Source organism: Microcaecilia unicolor, chromosome 6 (genome assembly GCF_901765095.1).
Source record: "Microcaecilia unicolor chromosome 6, aMicUni1.1, whole genome shotgun sequence".
Lineage (NCBI taxonomy): Eukaryota > Metazoa > Chordata > Amphibia > Gymnophiona > Siphonopidae > Microcaecilia > Microcaecilia unicolor.
This window is the reverse complement of record NC_044036.1, coordinates 116,655,972-116,681,218: the sequence shown is the minus strand read 5'-3', so window position 1 is coordinate 116,681,218 and position 25,247 is coordinate 116,655,972. Positions and strand designations below refer to the sequence as shown.

At 46.1% G+C, this 25,247-nt stretch overlaps 1 protein-coding gene across 5 annotated transcripts in view; it reads left to right on the top strand.

The window, feature by feature from the left end:
* The window catches only part of SUCO (SUN domain containing ossification factor), a 256,708-nt gene that overhangs the window by 112,667 nt on the left and 118,794 nt on the right, over positions 1–25,247 (top strand). For 3 of the 5 annotated variants that reach the window (XM_030208501.1, XM_030208499.1, XM_030208497.1), the window contains exons 12-13: positions 6,351–6,371; positions 6,579–6,634. In XM_030208501.1, the coding sequence (XP_030064361.1) occupies positions 6,351–6,371; positions 6,579–6,634 (77 nt within the window). The remainder of the gene's footprint in view (positions 1–6,350; positions 6,372–6,578; positions 6,635–25,247) is intronic. The other 2 variants (XM_030208502.1, XM_030208500.1) reach the window with 1 other exon arrangement.

The following is a 25,247-nucleotide window of genomic DNA, read 5'->3' as shown; positions in this document are numbered from 1 at the left end:
ATCTTGTCAGGATGTATTTCTCTGCTTTTCGGAGGTGGGGGTCTCCCTGCGCACAGTTCCTTCTATTCTTCCAGAAATGGTATCTGCATTTCATCTCAACGAATCTGTGGAACTTCCATCCTTCTGCAGAGAGGATGAAGAGGCTCTGTATTCTTCCTTGATGCGTCTTGATATGCATAGAGTCCTCATTAGATATCTGGAAGTCACGAATGAGTTTCATAGATCTGACAGACTTTGGTTTTTGGTAAATCCAGGCATGGCCTCATGGCTTCCAAGCCTACAGTTGCTAGATGGCTGAAGGAGACTATCATGTCTGCTTGCAGGGAAGCAAGCTCCTCAGGCCTTTGAGCACATTCTACAAGGAGTACAGAGACTACCTTATTGTCACCAGCGGATATTTGCAAGGCGGTGACATGGTCAATATTGCATACCTTTACAAAGCGCTACAGGGTGGGCGTTGCAGTGCTCTTGGAAGCTAATTATGGAGCTTCAGTCCTCAGGGTGGCGCAGCTGCCGCCAGGATCCCACCTACTCTATGGATTGCTTTTATACATCCCACAGATTCTGGAATAGTGGGAAGCTACATTATGGAAGGAGAAATTAAGGTCTTAGTTGATTGATTTTCTTTCCATTAGTCCTTCCTGCTATTCCAGAGCCCCGCCTGAGGTTTCTAAGATGTTTAGTCAGTATGAATTAATGAGCCAAATAATGACCATCACCTTGCATGGTGCTTCCTTTATATATCTTGTTGTCTAGAGATGAGAGCTGTACACACATTTGCTTGTCTGGTTATGTTCGGTTATCGAGTTGTTAAAGTTGGTTGAGTTTATTCCGAGTATTATCCTTACTGCTTGTCTATGTAAATACTGAGTAGCTGGATGCCAAGGGAGAAGTCTCTACTCAGATATCAGTTCTCTATCTCCACCTGCTGGTTGATGGACACAACCCACAGGTTCTGGAATAGTGGGAAGGGCTAGTGGGAAGAAAATGATCATGTAAGACCTAATTTCTTCTTCCTTCTGCCTCTTGTTAGCCTGCAGCTGATATGGACCAGCAAAAGGAAGGAGGTTTAAACATTTTCTGCTACTTCTATCAAATTGTAACTTCTTTTTTTCTTTCTCATTTATTTACCGCCTTTTTGAAAGAATTCATTCAAGGCGGTGTACAGTAAGAATAAATCAAACATAAGCAATAGACAATTAACAGCAGTAAAAATATTCAGATAATACAAAGTATGGCATACTACTTACAATGTCAACACAATACCGTAATAGAACATTTTAATAGACAGCGTAGGGTATAAGCAAAGATGGAAGATATAGATAGGTAAGAGTGTAAGAGGAGTTAGAAAATAAGGTGACTAAAGAAAGTTGCACATGAGGTCAGATGGTTAAATGTTATCTCAGCTAGGGTAGGAGTGGATAAACATGTCCTGCTGCAGTATGTGCAGCCTGTGCCATCCCTTGTGTGTATGTGAGACTAAAGTTAGTTATCTTCCATTAAAGGCCTGGTTGAAGAGCCAAGCTTTCACCTGCTTCCTGATGTACAGATAGTCTTGTGTTAAGCGGAGCCTTTCAGGGAGTGCATTCCAGAGTGTGGGGGCTACGCCGAACACTCGCTTGTGGGTATCACATCGTTTATTGTCTTTTGGAGAGGGTGTGGTTAGGGATACCCCTTGGGGAACCTTAGTGTCCTTGGAGGTGTGTAGAAAGTTATCCTGTTCAAGTTCTTGGGGCCATTTCATTTAAGAGCCTTGAGGATCAGACATAGAGTGTTTTTTTATTTTTTTTTAAATTTAGCCCTGTATTGTACTGGTAGCCAATGAAGTTTTTGCAAAAATGGTGTGGTCACGTCGCTTGCAACCTTCTATGAGTCTTGCTGCAGGTGAATCATTTGGAGCTGGTGCAGACCCTTTGTAGTCAGACCATTTCCGAGTGCATTACAGTAATCCAGTCTTAATGCTATCGTGGGATGCACAACAGGGATAAGATTTTCCTCCTTGATGTAAGGAGAGAGGCAGCTTAGCTGTCGTAAACAGTAGATGCAGCTGTTGAAGGTTGCTTGGATTTGTGGAATCAGAGTAAGTGTTGAATCCAAGGTTCCTGACTTGTGATTTGAAGAGGAGTTTGTACTTCCCAAAAGAGATTTTGATGTCAGGTACGTGTCCACTTGTGTTAGGGACCCAGAGAAGCTGTGTTTTACTATGGTGGCAATGAGTTGCTGCCAAACATTATGGACTGTTGCCTGTCTGATAGAATCTGAGCCAGGCACGTACTGTTTCATTGATACCTGTTTCTGCCAGTTGAGCTAGCATAATAACATGAGCCACAGTGTCATCTAGTTAGGGATACGAGGACTGTTTCTGTTCCATAACTGGGTATGAATCCAGACTGACATGGATCTAGCCAATCATTGAGTTGAACACACTGTAACACACTGTTTGTTCTGTAAGTTTCCCTAGAAATGGGATGTTTGGATACTGGCCGATAACTTTCAAGTTTGTCATAGTCAAGGTTGTTTTTCTTTAGCGAAGTTTGAACCACTGCCCTTTTTAATGCTGTTGGTAGTTGCCCATTAGAAAGAGAGGAGCTCACAATTTTAGTGGCACCTTCTGTAAGGCCCATACTTGCCTGCTGCACTATCTTAGATGGGAAGGGGTCGAGGAAGCAGGTGGTTGATCAGAGTTCTCTTAGGATTTTGTCAAGGCTCTCCTCTGTTATTGGGTCAAGTGTCCCATCTGTCTCTGTCAGGAGGGGGCAAGTTTGTACACTCACAGTTAACAGATTGGAGGCTGGGTGGAATTACCTGTAAATCCTGGCGGAGACTTTTAATTTTGTTAGAAAAGTAAGCAGCAAAATCATTGCCGTTCAGTTTAGACTGGGCAGGCTGGTTCTGTTGTGGGGGGTTGCAGTAGGCTGCTTACTGAACAGCTGCTTGGTTTAATTGGCAGCCTGTGCAATGCATTGAGAGAAATATTGTTTTTTGGTTGCTGTTAAGGCTTGGCAGTACTTTGTCATGTGCTTCCTACAGTTTAGCCTGTCTTTGTCCAGGCATTTCCGCCATCTCCTTTCCAGTTTCCGTCCTTTGCGTTTAAGGATCCGAAATTCTGGAGAAAACCAAGGTGAGTGTTTGTGAGTGGGGCGTAAGACCTGTTTTAGTGGTGCCGTTTTCTCTAAGGTCTAGGCTAAGTATGTATTCCAAGTGTCTACCTGTTCTGACAGTGTAGTTGTCTTTTTATCCACATGTGGATAGTCCAAGGCCTCTAGGAAATTCTCGTCAGCTTTTTTGTCTCTGATCTCCTTCCAAACTCTGGGAGATGCTATTTGTTTCAGTTGGTCACTTAGGGAAAATTTAATCAGGAAATGGTCTGACCATGAAAGGGGAGTTATTTCAATACTGGTGTCCCAGAATTTTAGGATGTCAACACCTTTGTAGAATACCAAATCTAGTATGTGACCCTTTTCATGAGTTGGAGAATTGATACCTGTGTGAATCCTAGTGCTGTCATCGTGTCCAGAAAGGCAGCTGTGCTGGATTCGATGCATAGATTGAAATCTCCCATGATCACCATCCTAGGGTAATTCAGGGTCACTTGAGTAATCAGATCTAGGAGTTCTTGCACAGATAATGTGTTATTACGAGGTGCTCAGTAGCCAGATTGGTTTCTCCTATTCAACCTATATTAAAAGAGATGATTCATTTAGCTGGGGAATGGAGATTCTGCACAGTTTAATTGTATCCCGAATCAAGACTGCTACCCCTCCACCCTGTATTCCTGGTCTTGGTTGATGTTGGATATGGAAACCTTTTGCGCAATAGTTCAGTCAGTGGTAAACCTCCACTTTCATCTAGCCAGGTTTCACTTATTCCTAGGATGTCAAGGTGCTGTTCATATATCATGGATCATTGAGAATTTCTTTGCAGCTGATCTGGTATTCACCAGTTGTATAGTTCCCAAGGGTGATCTCAGGGTGCTGGTGGTAGCTTTGGTGTGTCATTGAGGTGATCTTTTTAAGTACTGTTATGTAGGTGTTTGACGTCTTGCACTTTTGCCTTCTCTTTGGTTGGTGAGGATTTTAGTTTCCTCTCCCACACACCACTGGGATCTCCAATGTGTGCCAGACCAAGGCACATTCTTTGTGACTGAAGCTAGCTAGGCAAATTTCACTGGGTGGCACTGCAGTCCACCGTGTGGATCAGCAGTCTTACTAGTTGGCAATGTAGGATTAAATTTTTAAGTAATCAACTGTTTTTTTAAAGTTGTAAATTCAGACCAGGCCTAGGAGATCAAAGGCTTCCAGTAATATAGAAACAAATGGAGACAATGCAGAGGAGGTTGATGGTGGACTTCAGTTTTAATGGATTGTAGCAGATACAGAATCTTAGAAATACTTATGTAGTTAAATATATATTAATGTATGTAATCTGCTTTGATGGTCATGACCCTAAGCGGACAATCAAATGAATGCAACCTTGAAAATTTGGAAGGGCCAGGGCCCATGTGTGGTGTTCTGTTCTGATGCCTTTGGTGCAGGGTGTGCGGGTGATCTTGAGTACTATTCATTAGACTGCTACTAAATGGACTTGGGGAAAAATCCACAATTTCGGGAATAACATGTATAGAATTTTGGGAAGCTGCCAGGGTGCCCTTGACCTGGATTGGCCGCTGTCGGGGACAGGATGCTGGGCTTGATGGGCCTTTGGTCTTTTCCCAGTATGGTATTACTTATGTACTTATCATACCAGTTGCACTTCCCATCAGGCCCACTCAATGTGAAGCTGTAGTATCAAGATGGGATGCCTGATTTATATTTCAAGCATTGAAATATAGCTTTACGTCAAAGAACTTTGCTTTAAGTTACGGGGGGAAATCACTTGTGGGCTCAATGCGGCGGGCAATGGAGGGTTAAGTGACTTGCCCACAGTCACAAGGAGCTGCCTGTGCCGGGAATTGAACTCAGTTCCTCAGTTCCCCAGGACCAAAGTCCACCACCCTAACCACTAGGCCACTCCTCCACTTCCTTTTTCAGCAGTGCTCCTAATATGTCCTGAGCCTTTCAGTGCTCTAACTGCCTTCAGGATTCTCAAGAGCAGCAGGTGCTGTGTCTGTGAGAGGAAACCTTAGACTGTGATTTTATGTTTTTTATGCTATAGCAATGCATTTTAACACCATTCATTAGAGAAAAAGAGAGGGCATTTAAATATAGTCAATAATTCCAGCTTAAAATGTATCTGGCATGTTTGTAGTAGTTGATTTGGCAAAAGGCCTCCTGAAAAGCTGTCAGAAAAAGGCATATGGAGGTGATCCTCTATATTAGTGGGCATTTTGATTCAGTAATAACATCCTGCTGCTATATTTTATGAATGTTTAAGGCCATTCTTTTGAGTGTTTTCTACACGTGAGATGCTCACAACTAATTCATAATGCATATCCAGTTTTATTTTTGTATTGGGCAAGGATCCTGCAGATTGATTTTATTTTTATTTCTTGTTTGAGTTCTCAAGGTCTTTTAGGACAACATGGAGGAAACCCTACTGTCTGTCATAGAGATTCCTCATACATGGATTTATTGATATAGAATCAGATAAAATGAGAATTTGGTGTATCTTTTTATCATTATTTTGTTTTAAATTGGAGCCTTACATAAATTAGCAAGGATAGTAGTGTGAACCTAAGTACCGGCTAAGGTGTGTTCAAGAGGCCCACTTACCCAACTCCATGTAGTTGCTGTCTTAAACATTCCATAGCTCTCGCTCTTTGGAATCTTGCTCTCACTTGGTCCTCTGATACACTATTGTAATTTTATTACTGCAAATATGATCATGGGATTTAAGATTTTCTTCGTATAGTTATGTTCTTATTAGTGTTTTCATAAGTGGTATATCACCTTGTTGTAATGTTATGGAAGATGTTTTATAAAGCATTAAACTAATGTTCACTCATTCTGAACTCTTCATTGAAGCCTTTTAGAAAGTGATGATTTCTCCATACTTGCTCTATATGGAATATAGGCAGCTGCATGTAGGAGCAACTTGTCTTGTATATTTTTGGGTAATGTGAGTGACATGATAACCACTGTGCAAAAAAGGAAGTCAGAACAGTTCACAGTTCTTTTTGCATAAGAACACAAATAGGCTCATCTGTATCGTTTGAGGTGCCATGGCATATGCAGGATCATGAGGTGAAAGAAGAAACACTTAAATTGGAATAAAAATACTACAACTTTATACTTCTGTGCTTGTTTCACTCTTTATACTTGCTCTGTCGTAGATATGTCTTAGTGTAACTTGATTGCATGTGGCATGTACTTATCTTACTGACATCTTATTTTTCTTTTCTCTTGCTTCAGATGTTCATCAAGTACATAAAGGTTAGCAGCCTTCTGTCTCTGTGTGGTTTGAGTATTATCTGTTGCATGGTAACAAAATACTGTAAAACTATCCAAGATTTCTGCTACAAAACAAATCTGCATACCACCTTCAGTAATAGTTATGAATTAGGAGTCTAGATGGTGATATAAATTCAGCTGTGGTAATTTTGTGCTGGTTACCTCTAACTAATGTTTTGTGCTCTTTAGGTGGAGCTGGTATCGCATTTTGGATCAGAGCATTTTTGCCCACTGAGCCTTATAAGGTAATATAAAATGTAAAACTATTCCTTAGTATGGTTTCCAATATCTTTGTCCTTGTGGTTTCTCTTTTTGAGAGAGCACCAGGTGATCAGGAGCACAAACTTAACTTCAAGTATAAGCCAACAGGCTTGTATAAAAGGCACCTTTTTAAGTCTTCCTTCTGCCCAATCATTTTGACATGTATAGAATTCCACTGATCCAACTCAGGTCTCCTGCTCTTTTAGATTATAGAATACTAGTAAAAAAGGCCCGTTTCTGACACACATGAAACGGGCTTCAAGGTTTTCCTCGGAGTGTGTGTGAGAGTGAGACTGGGTGCGAGTGTGTGTGTGAGAATGAGTGTGTGCGATACACACTGTATCTGAGATACAGTGAATGTGAGAGAGAGAGAGTGTGTTTCATGAACGACACGGTGGGGGGGGGGGGGGGGGGTCCTTCTTTCGCTTCTATTTCACCTGTTCCTGTGGTCCCGCCCTCAACAGCGTGCGGGAGGTAAAAATGTGCAGGAGGGGGGTCCTGAAATGACAGGGGAGGGAAGGGGGGGGGGGGGTCATGACCGACACGGGGGGGGGGGGGGGGGGAGGGAGTCATGAAACTACAGGGGGGGGGGCCTGAAACGACACGGGGGAGGGGATTCATGGAAATCAACTGGAAGGGTAGGGGCAGGCCCTGGAAAGGGAGGGGGGTCCTGGATCGGGGTGGGGGGAGGGGAAGAAGAGGAGGGGGGTCCTGGAACTCGGAGAGGGGGGGAGAGGCGGAGTGGAAGGGGAGAGGGGGGATGGGAAGAAGTGGAAGGGGGGAGTCGAACTCGCATGTGAAGAAGTGGGAGGGGTTTCAGGAACTCAGGGGGGGGAAGGGGGTTTAGCAAACTCGGTCTCGCTGTGTCTCACATATGCACTCGTACACACTGTCATTCTGACACACTCTCTCTCACACACACACACCGAGGAAAACCTTGCTAGCGCCCGTTGCCTTAAAGACTGAAACGGGCCTTTTTTACTAGTTTTTTTATAAACATTTCAAACAATTATTCCAAGCATATACACTTGTACCAGCAGTAAAGGGGCAATATTCAAAAACTGAAAGAAGAAAATACTACAGTACAGAGATAATATTTCTAACCCTTCCTTAGACGCCCATATTTCGACCCAAATTGGGAGCTGGGCGCCTTTCTCCTGGTGGGTGCCCAAATCGGTATAATCGAAAGCCGATTTTTGGCGCCTCCAACTGCAGTCTGTTGCAGGAATGAACAAAGTTGACGGGGGTGTGGTGAAGGCGGGACTGGGGCATGTTTATCGGCCGAGGAGAGATGGGCGCCCTCGGCCGATAATGGAAAAAAGAAGGACGGCAGAAGCAGAATTTGGGCCGCTTTTTTTGGACCCTTTTTTTTTTTTTTTTTTCACGAACAAGTCCACAAAAAGTGCCCCAACTGCCCCAGATGACCACCGGAGGGAATCGGGGATGACCTTTCCTGACTCCCCCAGTGGTCACTAACCCCCCCCCTCCCACAAAAAAAAAAAAACTTTAAAACCTTTTTTTGTCCAACCTGTATGCCAGCCTGAAATGTCATACCCAGCTCCATCACAGCAGTATGCAGGTCCTTGGAGCAGTTGTTAGTGGGTGCAGTGGACTTCAGGCAGGTGGACCCAGGCCCTTCCCCCCCTACCTGTTACACTTGTGCTGGTAAATGGGAGCCCTCCAAACCCCCCCCCCCCCCAAAACCCACTGTACCCACATCTAGGTGCCCCCCTTCACCCAAAAGTGCTATGGTAATGGTGTAGAGTTGTGGGGAGTGGTTTGGGGGGGAGGGGATTTGGGGGGCTTAGCATCCAAGGTAAGGGAGCTATGGACTTGGAAGGTATTTTAATTTTTTTTTACTTTTTACAAGTGCCCCCTAGGGTGCCCAGTTGGTGTCCTGGCATGTGAGGGGGACCAGTGCACTACGAATCCTGGCCCCTCCCACGACCAAATGCCTTGGATGTGTTCGTTTTTGAGCTGGGCCACTTCGGTTTCCATTATCGCTGAAAACCGATACCGCCCAGTTCAAATCCGATGCATTTGCCCGGCACCAACCGTATTATCGAAACAAAAGATGGACGCCATCTTTTTCGAAAGATGCCCCTTCGCGTACCCGTCCACAGAGATAGTCGCCCATGGAGATGGGCGTTCACGTTCGATTATGCCCCTCTATGTATAGAGGGGAGTGGAACATTTATCAAGGAGTAAGTTAGAAGATAGCTACAAAGCAAGAAAAGGCCTAGCGTGAAAACCACAGGTATATATATCGGCTAACTTCAGAAGACACATTCCCTCTAGAGATATTCAAGTCCAAAAAGACTCTTAAGTTGATGTGATGCAAAAAAAACCACGTATTTAACGATTGCATGCATAGGCCAAGAGAAAGAAGGCCCCCAATTTTTTTTAACTACTTCTTGCATCATCAGAAATCCTTTTCTCTGTTCTTGTGTAGATTTAGGGCCCCTTTTACAAAGGCGTGCTAGAGATTTTAATGCACACTAAATGCTAAGGAGCTCATTATATTCCTATGGGCATCTTAGTGTTTAGTGCACATGAATTTTTAGCTTGCGCAAAAAACGGTAGCGCACCTTTATAAAAGACCCCCTTAGTGACAACTGGATATATCCATATCCATTACCCACAAAGCAGATTGTTGTTTTCGAAAATAGTCTCATAATTGCATTTAGATCTTGTGCAAAGACTACGAAGTAGATCTTTACTTATTTCAGAGAACAATTCATCCAATATTGTAGACACAGCTTAGTGTCTTCCATTTTTGATGATGATTGAACTGCAGCCCCTGTTAATTCCTGTGCCTTACTAGAGGCATTAAGAAGATAATACAGGAATAGCTTTATGAGGTAGCTTCACATTTTCCAGCACAAATGTTGTTTTAAGAGTTCCAGAGGAGATAAATCTGGGGTCCTTGGAAAATTTGACACCTGAAGATCTAGCCTTCTATTAATAGTTTCCAGTTCAATCTTACGGTGTATCAAAAATTTATCCTTTAACACCACATTCAAGGTCTCTAACTTCTTTAACGCCAATTTTAACTTAGCTAATCTGTGCTGAGTTGCTTAACAGACTCAAAAGATAATGTGAGAGAATCAACGTTACTCTCTAAGGTCACAACTTCTTGTGCAGATTTTTCAACAGTTGAATTGAGTCGTTGAAGGTCTTTCTAAACCTTCTCCAGAGTAGCCACTGTGGGTGCAGCCTCTCGCACCACTTCTTCACTTTCTTCTTCAGTGTACTGTTCCACGAGTATAACCCCCTCAATGCTACTCACTGACGCAGTGTTTTCCATCACGGGAGCGAGTGCCGAATTTCTTGGGTGTCCGATGGACACGGTGGGGAGCTAACAGTCGGTGGGGACAATGCTGTGTCCAGACCCAGCAAGCTGTGCACTCCCTCAGACAGACTTGCAATGGGCACTCTCGACTTCTCCTGTAGGAGTTTGATGGTGAAGCATTCCAAACTTTGCTGGATGGGAGAAGATGTCTGGAGGGGTAAGGCTCAATTCACTCCCATTCTTTTGTTATGCAGCATTGTTCATAGTGGAAAATAGTAGATCCCAGCAAAGAGGCAAGAGACACACACTGACAAACGCTCACGTCACCATCTTTTAAATAAATAGGTCTTAAGGGCCACCTTAAATTTAGGGGATGATAACTCAAGACAAAGCATAGATGATGAGTTCCATAGAGTTTGAGCCACGCAGTAAATAGATCCTGAACTCGCTTAAGAAGTTTTTTTTTTTTTTTTAAGGTAGTGTTTTCCCTATCAAAACCAAACCTTTATTCATGGTTCCAATATCCTTCTGAGAGAGTCAGTATGCTCATTACCCCATTAGGTATTTACATTGGACAGCTCACTTAAGTTTGCTCTACATAGTTTGTGTTAAAAGATCCCTTCATGCACTGAGGCTGATCAGATTGCTTTGATCCTGTCTTGATTATGAAAACATTGAAAATCTTACTCCATTTCCTTATTTTAAAATTGATTGGATTAGTGTAACTCACTTTTAGTAGATGTTTGTGACATTTAAGACATTTAACTCAGGATGACTAGCAGACATTCAGGGAGGAGGTTCTCAGTTCTCAAAATTCTTTAGAAGATGGTCTTAACCAAATAATGTGCCATTTCTGTTCTTTATTTTTTGCATTTGTATCCCACATTTTCCCACCTCTTTGCAGGCTCAATGTGGCTTACAATACATCATGAATGGTGGAATTACTAATTAAAATATTCTTTCTTCAATTTTTAATGGGAATTTGTTGCCAGGGAATGTAGTAAAAGCAGTTAGCAGGGTTTAAAAAAGGCTTGGATGTCTTACTAAAGGAAAAGTCCATAAACCATTTTTAAAATGGATTTGGGGAAAATCCACTGCTTATTTCTAGGATAAGCAGCATAAAAAGTACTTTTTTGGGGTCTTGCCAGGTACTTGTGACCTGGATTGGCCACTGTTGGAAATAGGATGCTGGGCTTGATGGACCTTCAGTCTGTCCCAGTATGGCAATTCTTTTGTACTTACGTAAAGCTTCTCTAAGCAGCATTTCAGCTTAACTAAAGCAAATTTTGTGGATAAGGTACCTTGGAAGTCTTCATATCCTTGGCCATTTTCACATTTTGATGTCTTAAATACAGTTTAAAAAAAAGTTGTAGTTTTTTATCACTCTACACAATTATAAAAGTTTAAGGATAAGAAACCAGAGAGTCTTGACTGCATAAGCCTTCACACCCTTTGACTCAGTAGTGTAAACCTCTTTTGCATCAGTAACAGCTGTGAGTCATTTAAGGTAAGTGTCTACCAACTTTGCAGAACAGGATGGTGCAGATTATGCCCATTCTTGGTAGATCAGATCGAGCTCTTTCAAGTTGGCTGTGTCTTGCCACAGATTTTCTATTGGATTCAGGTCTGGGCTTTAACTGGGTCACAGACATTCACTTTCTTCTTGCTGAGCCACTCCATTGTTGCTTTTGCTTTGTGCTTGGAATCATTGTCTTGCTAAAAAGTGAATCCTTATCCCAGTGCCAGGTCTAACACAGACTAAAACAGGTTTTCCTTCAGGATCTGTCTGAACTTTCCACTGTCCCTCCATCTTCACAAGTCTCTGTATCCCTTGCTGCTGCTAAGGATCCCACAACAATGCTGCTTCCAGTGTACTTTACTGTATGAGACTGTATTAGCAAGATTGCTGTGTTTTACACCACACACATTGCTTAGCATTTGAGAATACACAACTTTTTCCCATATGTGTGCAGTGTCCCCCTAAATATTTCTTTGGAAATGTTATGTGGCAATTCTCGCTTTAGTTGAACAGTGGTATCTTTCCTAAGCCAAAACCTGGGATGTCTTTTAGTTGGATCCAGGCAGATGTAGCCAGTGTCTATTCCAAAGAACCTTCCTTTAGGGGTAGGGCTCAAATTTTACACAAGCCACTGGTCCAGATGCTTGTGATCTGAGCACAGCTTGGAATGATACAAATTATGCCTATTTGAAGCCCCACTAAACTGCCCACCGAATGTTTCATGTTCAAAATCGTAGCATCGGGATTTATTTTTAAAGAATTTGTCTCCTTCTCAGAGACCATTGTAGTTGAATCTGTTCCACCAGAGAAAAAAGAGTGGGGATTTTGTCAAGTATTTCTTGATTCTAATAAAAATAAATTTTTGCATCCCATCGTAGACCTGAGGACTTGAGCAAGTTTCTAGTTTAAAAAAAAAAGACTAGGATCTCAAGGAAATTAGAAAAACAGCACACACCCTTCTTTTTATTTTCCTTAATAGTAGGGTGGTTCTGCAACAATGCATGATGTCTTACTTTCCACCCTAATCTAGTCAATTGTTCTTCCAACATTTTTAGAATGTTGAACATGCCTTGCACACCTAGGATAACTTCCTTCCCTTAAGTCTCTTTTGTAATTAAAATGGGAGTGGGCTATTTAACCAAAACTTGTGCTATTTTAGCACAGGTGGCATTTCATGCAGTGAGACCTAGTTACTAATAACCCAGGTTAACTGTAAAATAACCATTGTAAGTAGCTCATGTTGACTCCCCCCCCCCCCCCCCTTTTAGCCTTCTGTTTTGAGCAGACTGTCCCTTAAGTCCACCCAGTTTTTTTTTAAGGCCAATAAACTTGGTTTGCTTTCACCATACATGCCTTATCTGATTGAATGCTATTATTCTTAGGTGACTTCACACTAAAGGGACAATTCCATATCATCAAGCTGATCAATCCATAGACTGGTGGGTTGTGTCCATCTACCAGCAGGTGGAGATAGAGAGCAAACTTTTGCCTCCCTATATGTGGTCATGTGCTGCCGGAAACTCCTCAGTATGTTCTCTATCTCAGCAGGTGGTGGTCACACACAGCAGCAGCTCTGGCTAGGCCTCCAAGCCTAATTTTTAGGTTTTGTTGAGTGCCTGGGGTTGAGGGCTCTTTTGAGCAAGTGCAAACCTGGTGGTGCCAGGTCCCTCCTTTCCTCCCCCCTCCCGCTGGTCCGTTAAAAAAAAAAAAAAAAAAAAAAATTTGAACGTCCTTAAAGGCGTTTATTTCGACGTTTATTTAAGCGTCTATTGCAGTTACTCACTGGACAACCAGGTCGTTACAACTCGGAGCGGACAGCAGGTAATTTTTACCTTTTTATAGCGGCAGGGGGTTCCCCGATTCTTCTCCTCGTGGCATATGGCGTCGGAGGGCGAGGGGCGCAAAGGGTCGCTCCCCGGGTCGCTTGGCGCTTCTAGAGGGGATGCGGGGGGTTCTTCAAGCCTGATTCGCCCTTGTTGGGTGACAGTTTCGTGACCGATGAATGTCCCGGTCCTTCCTCCGCGTGGCGGTTTTTCCCGCCATAAACGCCCATCCCCCGCTCCTCGCCTCCGCCATCTTGGCCGGCCAAGCGGCTCGGACGGCTTCTTCTTGGTGGGCCGCCCTTGAGGTTGGAGACATTAATGCCATGAACGCCCTTAATTTGGGCGACGGCACAGAAGCGGCTAAAGTTAAGAGCCGTTCTTCCCGCGCGGCTCCTTCGCGGAGTTTCGCGCCGGACGCCATTTTGGATGCGCAGCATGTCTCTCCCCCGCTATTGCGAGCGCCGTTTGAGGGTGCGTCTAGGGCTGTTGCCCAGACTGCGGAAGTGCACAGTCTGGGGGGTTTCTCCCCCGAGTTTGTTTTGCTGCTGCATCAGGCCTTCCTCATGCACAACGCTGCCACTGCTCCCTCGTCTGGTAAAGAGGTTGAGGTTCCCAGAGGTAAACGCTCTCGGGTTGATTCCCAGGCCTTGGAGGAATTTGTCTTCTCCGATGTAGATGAGGGCAGCGTGTCTGAGGTCTCCCAACGGTCCTTTGCGGATTCCTTGGAGGAGACGGATCCCCGCTCGATGGAGCGGATGACCCCTCTGCAGCGCGGCTTTTTAGCCCAGAGGATTTGCCCAACCTGTTGTTACAGGCCATGGGACACTTTGAAGATTTCCTCTCCGGAGGACGTCTCTCCCTCAGCCCCTGTTGGCTCTGCCATTATGCTGGGGACGAAGCGCCCGCCTAGAACCTTCCACTTGCATGATGCCATGCACACCTTAATTTCGGCTCAATGGGATGTCCCAGAAGCGAGCCTTAAAGTGGCTAGGGCTATGTCCCGCCTCTATCCTTTGGCTGTGACGTGAACGTGAGGCCTATCTGTGGCCTACCGTGGATTCTTTAATCACTGCGGTGACTAAGAAAACGGCGTTGCCGGTGGAAGGTGGCACGGCCCTAAAGGACGCCCAAGACAGAAGATTGGAGGTCGGCCTTAGGTCGTCCTTTGAGGCGGCTGCTTTAAGTTTGCAGGCCTCAGTTTGCGGCTCCTATGTGGCCAGGGCGTGCCTGACTTATGGTGCAGCGGGCTTCCCCCTCGGATCAATTCCTTGAGGGCTGATTGGCCGGCCCTGGAATCGGGCTTAGCCTATTTGGCAGACTTGCTGTATGATGTCTTGAGGGCCTCAGCGAAAGGCATGGCTCAGACAATCTCTGCGCTGGCGGTGGCTTTGGCTGAAACATTGGTCTGCTGACCACGCCTCTAAATCCCGCCTGGCTAGGTTGCCTTTTAAAGGCAAGCTGCTTCTTTGGGGTCGAGCTGGGACAAAATCGTGACCGATCTCGGCACGTCTAAGGGCAAGAAATTACCAGAGGTCAGGGCTCGGGCTAGTTACTCGTCCCGGTACCTCCAGAGGACGGTTGCAGGAAGCCCGTCGGTACCCGCCCGGGCAAGTCGGGCTCTGCCCCTCTTCCTTCAAGAGGAATTTCTCCCCCAAGCAGCATTCCTTTCGCAGAGACCGCCGTCCCGGAGGTGCTCCCTCCGGTCCTCCCCCAGGGTCTCGTACCCAATGACGGGGCTTGGTCCACGCCCCAGTGCAGATTGGAGGACGGCTGTCCTCGTTTCTGGGCGAGTGGACCACAATAATTTCAGACGCGTGGGTGCTGGAAGTCTCAGAGACGGCTACAAACTAGAGTTCTGCCGACCCTTAAAAGACGGGTTTGTACTCTCTCCCTGCAAGTCTCCGGTCAAAGCTGTGGCAGTGCAGCAGACCTTGGACAATCTGATCCGCCTGGGCGCGGTCGTTCCGGTGCCAGAAAGTCAGCTTGGCAAGGGACGTTACTCCATTTACTTTGTGGGTACCAAAGAAAGGAGGTTCTGTCCGGCCTATCCTCGACCTCAAGGGGTCAATCGGGCCTTGAAAGTGCGGCACTTTCGCATGGGAGACTCTCCGCTCTGTTATAGCGGCAGTGAAGGCAGGAGAGTTCCTGGCATCCTTTGGACATCAAGGAAGCGTACCTGCATATTCCCATCTGGCCTCCTCATCAATGCTTTCTGCGTTTTGCAGTCCTGGGACGACACTTCCAGTTCAGAGCCCTCCCTTTCGGGTTGGCTACTGCTCCGCGGACCTTTTCCAAAGTAATGGTGGTCATCGCGGCCTTCCTACGAAAGGAAGGGTACAAGTCCATCCTTATCTGGACGACTGGTTGATCCGAGCCCCCTCTTATGCAGAGTGCGGCAAAGCTGTGGACCGGGTAGTTGCTCTTTTGAGCTCCCTGGGATGGATCATCAACTGGGAGAAGAGCCAGCTGCGCCCGACTCAGTCCCTGGAGTACCTGGGAGTTCGATTCGACACCCAAGTGGGCAGAGTGTTCCTGCCAGACAATCGGATTGTCAAACTTCAGGCTCAGGTGGACCAGTTCCTAGTAGCCTCTCCCCTTCGGGCTTGGGACTATGTGCAGCTGTTGGGCTCTATGACGGCCACGATGAAGTTGTGCCCTGGGCCAGGGCTCATATGAGACCGCTTCAACACTCTTTGCTGCAGCGCTGGACTCCGATGTCGGAGGATTATGCTGTGCGCCTTCTCTTGGACCCAGCAGTGCGCAAGGCGCTGAGCTGGTGGATGCAGACAGACAAGTTGTCTGCGGGAATGCCTCTGGTGACCCCAGAGTGGATTGTCGTCACGACGGACGCCTCGTTGTCGGGCTGGGGAGCCCACTGCTTGGGAAGGACAGCGCAGGGGCTCTGGTCTCCTGCAGAGGCAAAAGTGGTCTATCAACCTCCTGGAACTCAGAGCCATTCGGTTGGCGCTTTTGGAGTTCATCCCGGTACTGGTGTTGAAGCCTGTACGGGTCCTGTCGGACAATGCCACGGCTGTGGCCTATGTCAACCGCCAGGGAGGTACCAAGAGCGCCCCTCTAGCCAAGGAGGCTATGAATCTTTGCCAGTGGGCGGAAGTGAACCTGGAGCAGCTTTCAGCGGCCCACATTGCCGGAGTCATGAATGTCAAGGCGGACTTTCTCAGTCGCCATACCTTGGAGCCCGGAGAGTGGCAGCTATCTGCTCAGGCGTTCTTGGACATCACGAAGCGCTGGGGCCAGCCGAGCCTAGATCTGATGGTGTCATCGGCCAATTGCCAAATGCCGCGCTTTTTCAGCAGAGGACGGGACCCTCGATCCCTGGGAGTAAATGCTCTTCTCCAACAGTGGCCGACACAAGAGCTTCTCTATGTGTTCCCGCCCTGGCCCATGTTGGGCAGGGTGCTAGACCGGGTGGCAAAGCATCCCGGCAGGGTAATCCTGGTGGGTCCGGATTGGCCCAGGCGTCCCTGGTATGCGGACTTGATCAGGCTCTCAGTCGACGATCCTCTGCGGCTGTCAGTGGAGCAGGGCCTGTTACATCAGGGTCCCGTGGTGATGGAGGATCCCTCCCCCTTTGGTCTTACGGCCTGGCTATTGAGCGGCAGCGTCTGAGGAAGAAGGGCTTCTCAGACAAGGTCATCGCCACTATGCTGAGAGCGAGGAAGCGCTCTACTTCTACTGCTTACGCCAGGGTTTGGCGTATCTTTGCAGCGTGGTGTGAAGCAGGCTCACTTTCTCCCTTCACTGCTCCAATTTCTTCAGTGTTGGCGTTCCTGCAAGAAGGTCTGGAGAAAGGCCTGTCGCTCAGTTCCCTTAAGTCCAGGTAGCGGCTCTGGCTTGCTTCAGGGGCCGCCTGAAGGGTGCTTCCCTGGCTTCGCAGCCAGATGTGGTGCGCTTTCTCAAGGGAGTTAATCACCTGCGCCCTCCTCTGCACTCAGTGGTGCCTGCGTGGAATCTCAACCTGGTACTAAGAGCATTGCAGAAGCCGCCTTATGAACCCTTGTCGAGGGCATCTCTGAAAGACCTGACGTTGAAAGCAGTCTTTTTGGTGGCTATCACTTCAGCCAGAAGAGTTTCCGAGCTCCAGGCGCTCTCATGTCGAGAGCCTTTTCTGCAGTTCACTGAGGCAGGAGTGACTATTCGCACAGTGCCTTCCTTCCTGCCCAAGATTGTTTCTCGCTTCCATGTGAATCAGCAGCTCTGTCTCCCTTCCTTTCGTAGGGAGGACTACCCAGAGGAGTACTCTGCTCTTAAATATCTGGATGTGAGACGAGTCATCATCAGATACTTGGAAGTGACCAATGATTTCCGGAAATCGGATCATCTGTTTGTCCTGTTTGCAGGTCCTCGTAAGGGTCTGCAGGCTGCTAAGCCTACAGTGGCAAGATGGGTCAAGGAAGCCATTGCAGCGGCTTATGTGGCCGCGGGGAAGGTGCCGCCTATCCAGCTGAAGGCTCACTCCACGAGAGCTCAGGCGGCCTCGATGGCAGAGGCCGGATCAGTCTCCTTGGAAGAGATATGCAAGGCGGCAACTTGGGCTTCGGCTCATACATTCGCCAAGCATTACCGTTTGACTGTGGCTGCACGGGCGGAGGCCCGGTTTGGAGCTTCAGTGTTGAGGTCATGGATTTCAATGTCCCGCCCTGGGTGAGTACTGCTTCGGTACATCCCACCAGTCTATGGATTGATCAGCTTGATGATATGGAAGGTAAAATTATGTATAATCATACCTGATAATTTTCTTTCCATTAATCATAGCTGATCAATCCATAGCCCCTCCCAGATATCTGTACTGTTTTTATTCTGGTTGCATTTCAGGTTCAAGTTTAGTCTTCAGTTACTTCAGAAAGACTTCGTGTTCAAGTTTTTTCACTTGGATTCTTCAAGAGTTAAGACGAGTTGTGTTACAGTGAGCTGCTGCATTCCTCTCCCCTCCGTTTTACGGGGCTGGATTGAGACTTAAAATTCTGCCGGCACTCCCTCCCGCTTCGTGCGGCTGTAGGGCAGCTTTGTACCCCTCCCGCTTCGGCGGTGTTAGGGTCAGTCAGCTCCTCCCGCGGTTGCGGTTGCAGGATAAGCCAGATCCCCCCGCATCGGCGGGTGTGGTGTCCCTCCCCCGCTCCGCGGGGATGAGCTGGACGGATTCCCCTCCCCCCACTTGTGTGGGGATGAGCTGGGTTAATTCCCCTCCCCCGTTTCGGCGGTGGTGAGCTGGGCAGAGTGTCCCTTCGTGGGTGTAATTCTCTAAGTGCTGAGTCCTGCGGATGGAGCTTTGATATCGACATACTGAGGAGTTTCCGGCAGCACATGACCACATATAGGGAGGCAAAAGTTTGCTCTCTATCTCCACCTGCTGGTAGATGGACACAACCCACCAGTCTATGGATTGATCAGCTATGATTAATGGAAAGAAAATTATCAGGTATGATTATACATAATTTTACCTTCTGCACCTCCCCCCTCCCATATCGGCTTTTTCAAACTCTCAGCCTGACTGGAGGCTAGAGAGCTCTTATGTTTGTTTACTGCTCTATTTACATTGCTGCAGGGTGGCTGTTCCCCTGTTCTGGTGGTATCTGTGCATCATTCTGAGGACTTTACTCATATGGGTACATAGAAGAATTAGTTTTCAGATGTACTATAGTTCATTAATCATGAAGATATAATACTCGCCTGGGGCATTGGGAAAGTTTGTGGTTGGTTGATAGTTCCAGAAATTGACGTGTGCTAAGAGAGAGGGGAATACTTTGGTTAATAGGTGTGGTGTTAGTAACAGTATACAGGTCTGATCTTGAAGAAAAGGAAATGGTGTAGTACGCGTTGAAATTGTATCCTGAATTTCAGGATTTCAGACAAATCTGAATTATGAGATAAACTAATCATGTCTGTGCTCTGCCAGAAATAGTACAAATTGTGGTGTAACACAGTTAAACGATGGCAGATAAAGACCTGCATGGTCCATCCAGTCTTTCCTCCAAGGTGGTCAGAGATGCACCCACCAATCTGTGCAGGTTACACTCCTTTGTAATTGAACATGGCATCACAACTAGGGCATTACCATGCCTATCACACTGCAATATAACATCTCCCTGCCAGTAGTCTGAAGAATAGTTTTATTATGGCCTGTGCATAATCACATTCATTATGATTTTGACCTACAAGTGCATCCACTCCGCAGCTCCTCAGTACCTTTCCGCTCTCATCTCTCCCTACACTCCTCCCCATGAACTCAGTTCGCTGGGTAAATGTCTCCTGTCGTCCCCCTTCTCCCCCACTGCTAACTCCCGGCTCCGTTCCTTCTATCTCGCTGCTCCCTATGCCTGGAATAGATTCCCTGAGCTAGTACGTCAGGCTCAGTCTCTGGCTGTCTTCAAGTCTAGGCTTAAAGCCCACCTCTTTGCTACTGCTTTCGACTCCTAACCATGGCTCTCTTACTCAACACCCTCACTTATCACCCCTACCACTGCAATTTCCCCACCCCTAGCTGTCTGTTCGTCTGTCCAATTTAGATTGTAAGCTCTGTTGAGCAGGGTCTGTCTTTTCATGTTAATTTGTACAGCGCTGCGTAAGTCTAGTAGCGCTATAGAAATGTTTAATAGTAGTAGTTATAACTATTAAACCAACAATCCAACCATATTGCTAATTAGCAATTTTACACTCAGTTTTCGACCTTAATATGTTTTCCCTTCCATCATAGAGATACACTTGAGAACCATGCAAAAAACATAACTAAAAAGATGTTCCATTCAATGTGGAAACTAAAACGAGTCAGACCATTTTTCCCAAGGAATGTCTTCCGATACCTGGTACAATCACTGGTACTTAGTCATCTGGACTATTGTAATTCACTCTACGCTGGTTGTAAAGAGCAAATACTCAAAAAAAACTCCAGGCAGCCCAGAACACGGCAGCCAGACTTATATTTGGCAAACCAAAATACGAAAGCGCAACTCCCCTCCGCGAAAAACTACACTGGCTCCCACTCAAAGAACGCATCATGTTCAAACTCTGTACCTTGGTCCATAAAATCATCCATGGTGACGCCCCAGCCTACATGTCGGATCTAATAGAACTACCACCCAGAAATGCAAAAAATTCCTCCCGCACATTCCTCAATCTTCATCCTCCCAAATGTAAAGGCTTGAAATACAAATCAATGCATGCATCAACCTTTTCCTATACAAGCACACAACTCTGGAACTCACTGCCACGTAACCTGAAATCGGTCTACGAAGTGACAACTTTGCGCAAACTCCTGAAAACTTCTCTTCGACAAAATATATCATAAAGAACAAAATGCGTAACTCTACTTTCTTCAAGATATCCAGGAATGTTCTTTAATGTCTTTTGCTTTCACACCATCTTGTACCTAATGCCTTTGGCTCTAACACTATCATGTATTTCACCATCATGTAACCAAACCTTCTGCTAAAACAAGTGTATACTCTTTTCTATTCCCAATATTATGTATTTCACCATCTTGTACCCAAAACTTGCAGTAAAACCAAATGTACATTCTTTTCTATTTCCAGTATCCACGATGAATTGTACACATTGAGCCTGCAAAAAGGTGGGATAATGTGGGATACAAATGTAATAATAATACAAAACACCCACATTCTTAGCATATGATATTTATTTATTTATTGCTCTTGCATCCCACATTTTCCCACCTATTTGCAGGCTCAATGTGGCTTACAAAGATCTGTCATGGCATCACCATAACCGGGTCAATAGTACAGTTGGTGTTACAAAGAAATTAGAGAAAGCAAGAGGATCTGGTCAAGGAATTGTAGAGTAAGACATTCTGAATGGAAGATGTTTAGGTGTTGTGTTGTAGTTAGTTATGGGTTCTCGTAATAGGCCTTGCTAAAGAGAGAAGTTTTCAGAGCTTTGCGGAAGCTATTTAGTTCGTTTATTGTTTTTAAGTGAGTTGGTAGTGCATAGAAACACAACAGCAGATAAGGGCCAAATGACCCATGTGGTCTGCCCATCCTCAGCAACCACTATTTCCTCATTTCCCTAAGAGATCCCACATGCCTGTCCCGTGCTTCCTAAATTCAGACAGTCCTAGTCTCCACCACCAGGAGGCTATTCCACACATCCACCACCCTTGCCGTGAAAAAGTATTTCCTTATTATGGCTGAGCGTATAACATAACTTCATCCTATTACTTCTCATTCCAGAGTTTTCCTCCATTTGAAAAAGGCTCACCTCCTGTATATTAATGCCACTGAGATATTTAAGTGTCTCTATCATATCCCCTTTCTCCCTTTTTTCCAGAGTATACATATTGAGGACTATAAATAGTTTGTCCCTATATGCTTTATGACAGAGACCAATTTTGTAGCTGCCCTCTGGACTGACTCCAGTCCTGTTTATATCTTCTTGAAAGTGCAATCTCAAGAACTGCACACAGTGTTCTAAATGATGCCTCACCAGACACTTGTACAAGGGCGCTATCACCTCCTTTTTTTTTTTTTTCCTGCTGTCCATTCCTCTCCCTGTGCACCCGAGCATCCTTCTGGTTTTGACATCTCCTTTTCTGGCCATCTTAAAATCATCAAACACTGTTATCCCCAAGTCCTTTTGTGCACAGAAGTACTTCACCCCCTATACTATACCGTTCCCTTGGTATTTTGCAACCCAAGTGCATGACCCTGCATTTTTTAGCATTAAATCTTAGTTACTAATTTTTGGACCGTTCTTCAAGCTTTGCTAGATCCCTCCTCATGCTATCCACACACTCTGGGTTGTTTTCCCTATTTATAGAGTTTGGTATCATCTACAAAGAGACAAACCTTACCAGATAATCCTTCTGCAATATCACTCGCAAAGATGTTAAAGAGCTGGCCCATGGACCAATCCCTGCTGTACACCACTGATCGTAAAACCATGCTGCCTTGGGTCCTTCTGTCCACTGGATTCTAGAAACCTCACAATCCTCTGCTTTAGATGCATTTCCATTAGTTTACTTACCACTAAGGTCAGACTGACAGGTCTGTAATTCCAACCTCCTCCTTATATCCTCTCTTGTGCAGAGGGACCACATCTGCCCTTCTCCAGTCCTCTGGGACCACTCCAGATTCTAAGGAAGCATTGAAAAGGTCGGACAGCGGAGCTGCCAGAGCTTCTCCAAGTTTCTTGAGTACCCTTTTCTTTGCCATTTTCAGAACAGACCGTAGAAGTCTGCCTGGCACTGGCCTGTCTTCCCAACTACTGGAGTTGCTGTTGAATATATTTCCCGCTCTCTCTTTAACATATCCCATATACATATCTTCAGAAGCACTTTTGCAGATGTCCAGTATTTCTCCCTTCTCACCCATTGCTTCCCTCACTCGTAACTGTCTTGTCTGTCTGTATTATTTAGATTGTAAGCTCTTTTGAGCAGGGACTGTCTCTTTGTATCAGGTGTTCAGCGCTGCGTGCATCTGGTAGCGCTATACAAATGCTAATAATAATAATTCTACTGTTTGCTACATTCACTAGAGCCTCCAATTTATGATGCACCACTAAGCTGTCCTTTTTTATGTGAGATGTAGTGACTGATTGGGGACAGCAAACCTGCATTTACAACACCACTACTTGTTACGCCAGGATCGTTGACGGTGGTTTTCCTGTGGAATTGGGCAGCTTTTATGAGTTGCCTGCAGGCACTTTTGAACTTTTGCGGATTGCTATTTTTTGGGCGGTTTCCAGCTGTCTCTCCTATAGATCAAATTTGGTGCTGGAATGAGGCTTGGTGCTTCTCAAGCCTCATTCTGGCTCCAGATTTGACCAGTAGGAGGGTGAGGTGGGTGATGAGGTCATTAGCTGATGACTCATCAGCTCTGCAAGGGGCAATAAGCAGTAACTATGTGGGATTGGAGGAAGAGGAGGAGGCAGAGCAAGCAACCGCACAGCAGTGACCATGTGGGGACTCCCCCCACACTCCTCATCCAGCTTGGGCTATTTTGGGCTCCGTTTGGGCACGGATTGGGCTGAGAGATTTTTTTTTAAATCTGGCAACCCTCATTATCCTAACCTTTTCTTCTGATTGGACAGCTTGACCACCATCTACATAGAACTACATCTGAGTTACTATGCCCTTACAATAGGGAATCTGTCTAAACCAACCCCTTCCCGTATCTTGATTGTGCATTCTGATAGTCTGTTGCTTGCCTCCTTGGAGTGCTACTGGCAGTGGTACCCTAGCAGAGAAACAGTCAGTGATGGTCTAATCTGAAGAGTGAAGCTGCTCCTTTTCCAAAGGTGAAATGTTGGGTATGTGTATTTAGAGAGAACGACCACTAAACATGGAGGAACACTCAGTCCTTACAATCGTAGCAAGCACAAACCCTGGCTTAAAGCATATCAAAAAATGGAAGTCCAAAACACCTCAACAAAAAAATTTAACCCTGTCAATTTTGAAAACTTAACTTCCCTTGGGTGTTCAGTGGAATGAGTTCAGACAGATCAAAAGTGTTGCTGAGGTCTAAATGATCCCTGACACTGGTAAAGATTACTGTGAAACTCTGACCATCATCGAGAGGACTGTTTTGCAGACCACCAGAACACTGAAAAGTTTTCAAAGTTGACAGGATTTAATATTTTTGTTGAGGAGTTTTGCACTTATATATTTTTTAAACTCAGAAGGTTTTTATGCCAAAGATGCTGAAGAGCACATCATATAGTGCCTAATATTAGAATACTAGTAAAAAAGGCCCGTTTCTGACACAAATGAAACGGGCGCTAGCAAGGTTTTCCTCGGAGTGTGTATGTTTGGGAGAGTGTATGTGAGAGTGACTGTGTGAGAGTCAGAGTGAAAGTGTGAGTGTGTGTGTGTGAGAGAGAGAGAGTGAGTCTGGGTGTGAGTGTGTTTGTGAGAGTGTGTGTGTGAGAATGAGAGTGTGTGCAAGTGTGTATGTGAGACACAGTGTGAGAGTGTGTGTGTGTGCGAGAGAGAGAGAGTGTGTGTGAGACACAGATTCTCTGTGAGAGTGAGTGTATGAGACCAAGCGAGTGTGTGAGTGACTGTGTGGCACATAGAGAGTGAATGTGATACATTGTGAGACAGAGTGTGTGAGAGAAAGACATTGTATATGAGAGAGTGTGAGCCTTGCCCTCCCAATCCATGCCCATCTGTCCCCTGCCCCCTCCATTCATCTTTTTCCAGCAATTCCCCTCTCTCCCTGAGCCCTGCCATCTCAATCCATGCCCATCCATGCTTCTCTGTCCCCTGCCCCCTGCATTCATCCTTTTCCAGCAATTCCCCTCTCTCCCTGAGCCCTGCCATCTCAATCCATGCCCATCCATGCTTCTCTGTCCCCTGCCCCCTCCATTCATCCTTTTCCATCAATTTCCCTCTCACCCTGAGCCCTGCCATCTCAATCCATGCCCATCCATGCTTCTCTGTCCCCTGCCCCCTCCATTCATCCTTTTCCAGCAATTCCCCTCTCTCCCTTCCATGACCCCCCCTCGCATCCATGCTCTTCTGTCTCCCATGTCCCAGCATGTCCCGCCCCCTTCTTCCCCCCCCCTTTGCATCCTTGCTGTCGTTTCTCCTCTGCCCTCCCGCTCCCATTGTTCAACTGCCCACCCTCTTCTCTTCCCCCTACATCCTTTTTTTTTTTTTTTTAATTTACCTCCGTGGTGGCGGTTCCGGCAGCACAGCGTCAGGGAAGGAGGCGGCGCTCCCGACGTCTAGCCTTCCCTTCGTTGTGTTCCGCCTTCTTCTGACGTCGTCCTTGATGTCAGAAGAAGGCGGAACACAACGAAGGGAAGGCTAGAGACGTCGGGAGCGCCGCCTCCTTCCCTGACGCTGCGTTTTTTTTTTTTGCGCCGTCGACGTCATGACGTTTGCCCTGGACGTCATGACGCTTGACGCGAGGGCGGGGCAGAGACGGCTGGCAGCCTGGCTGGCTTCACACCACGAACGCCACGAACCCTTCAGGGAGTGTTTTAGT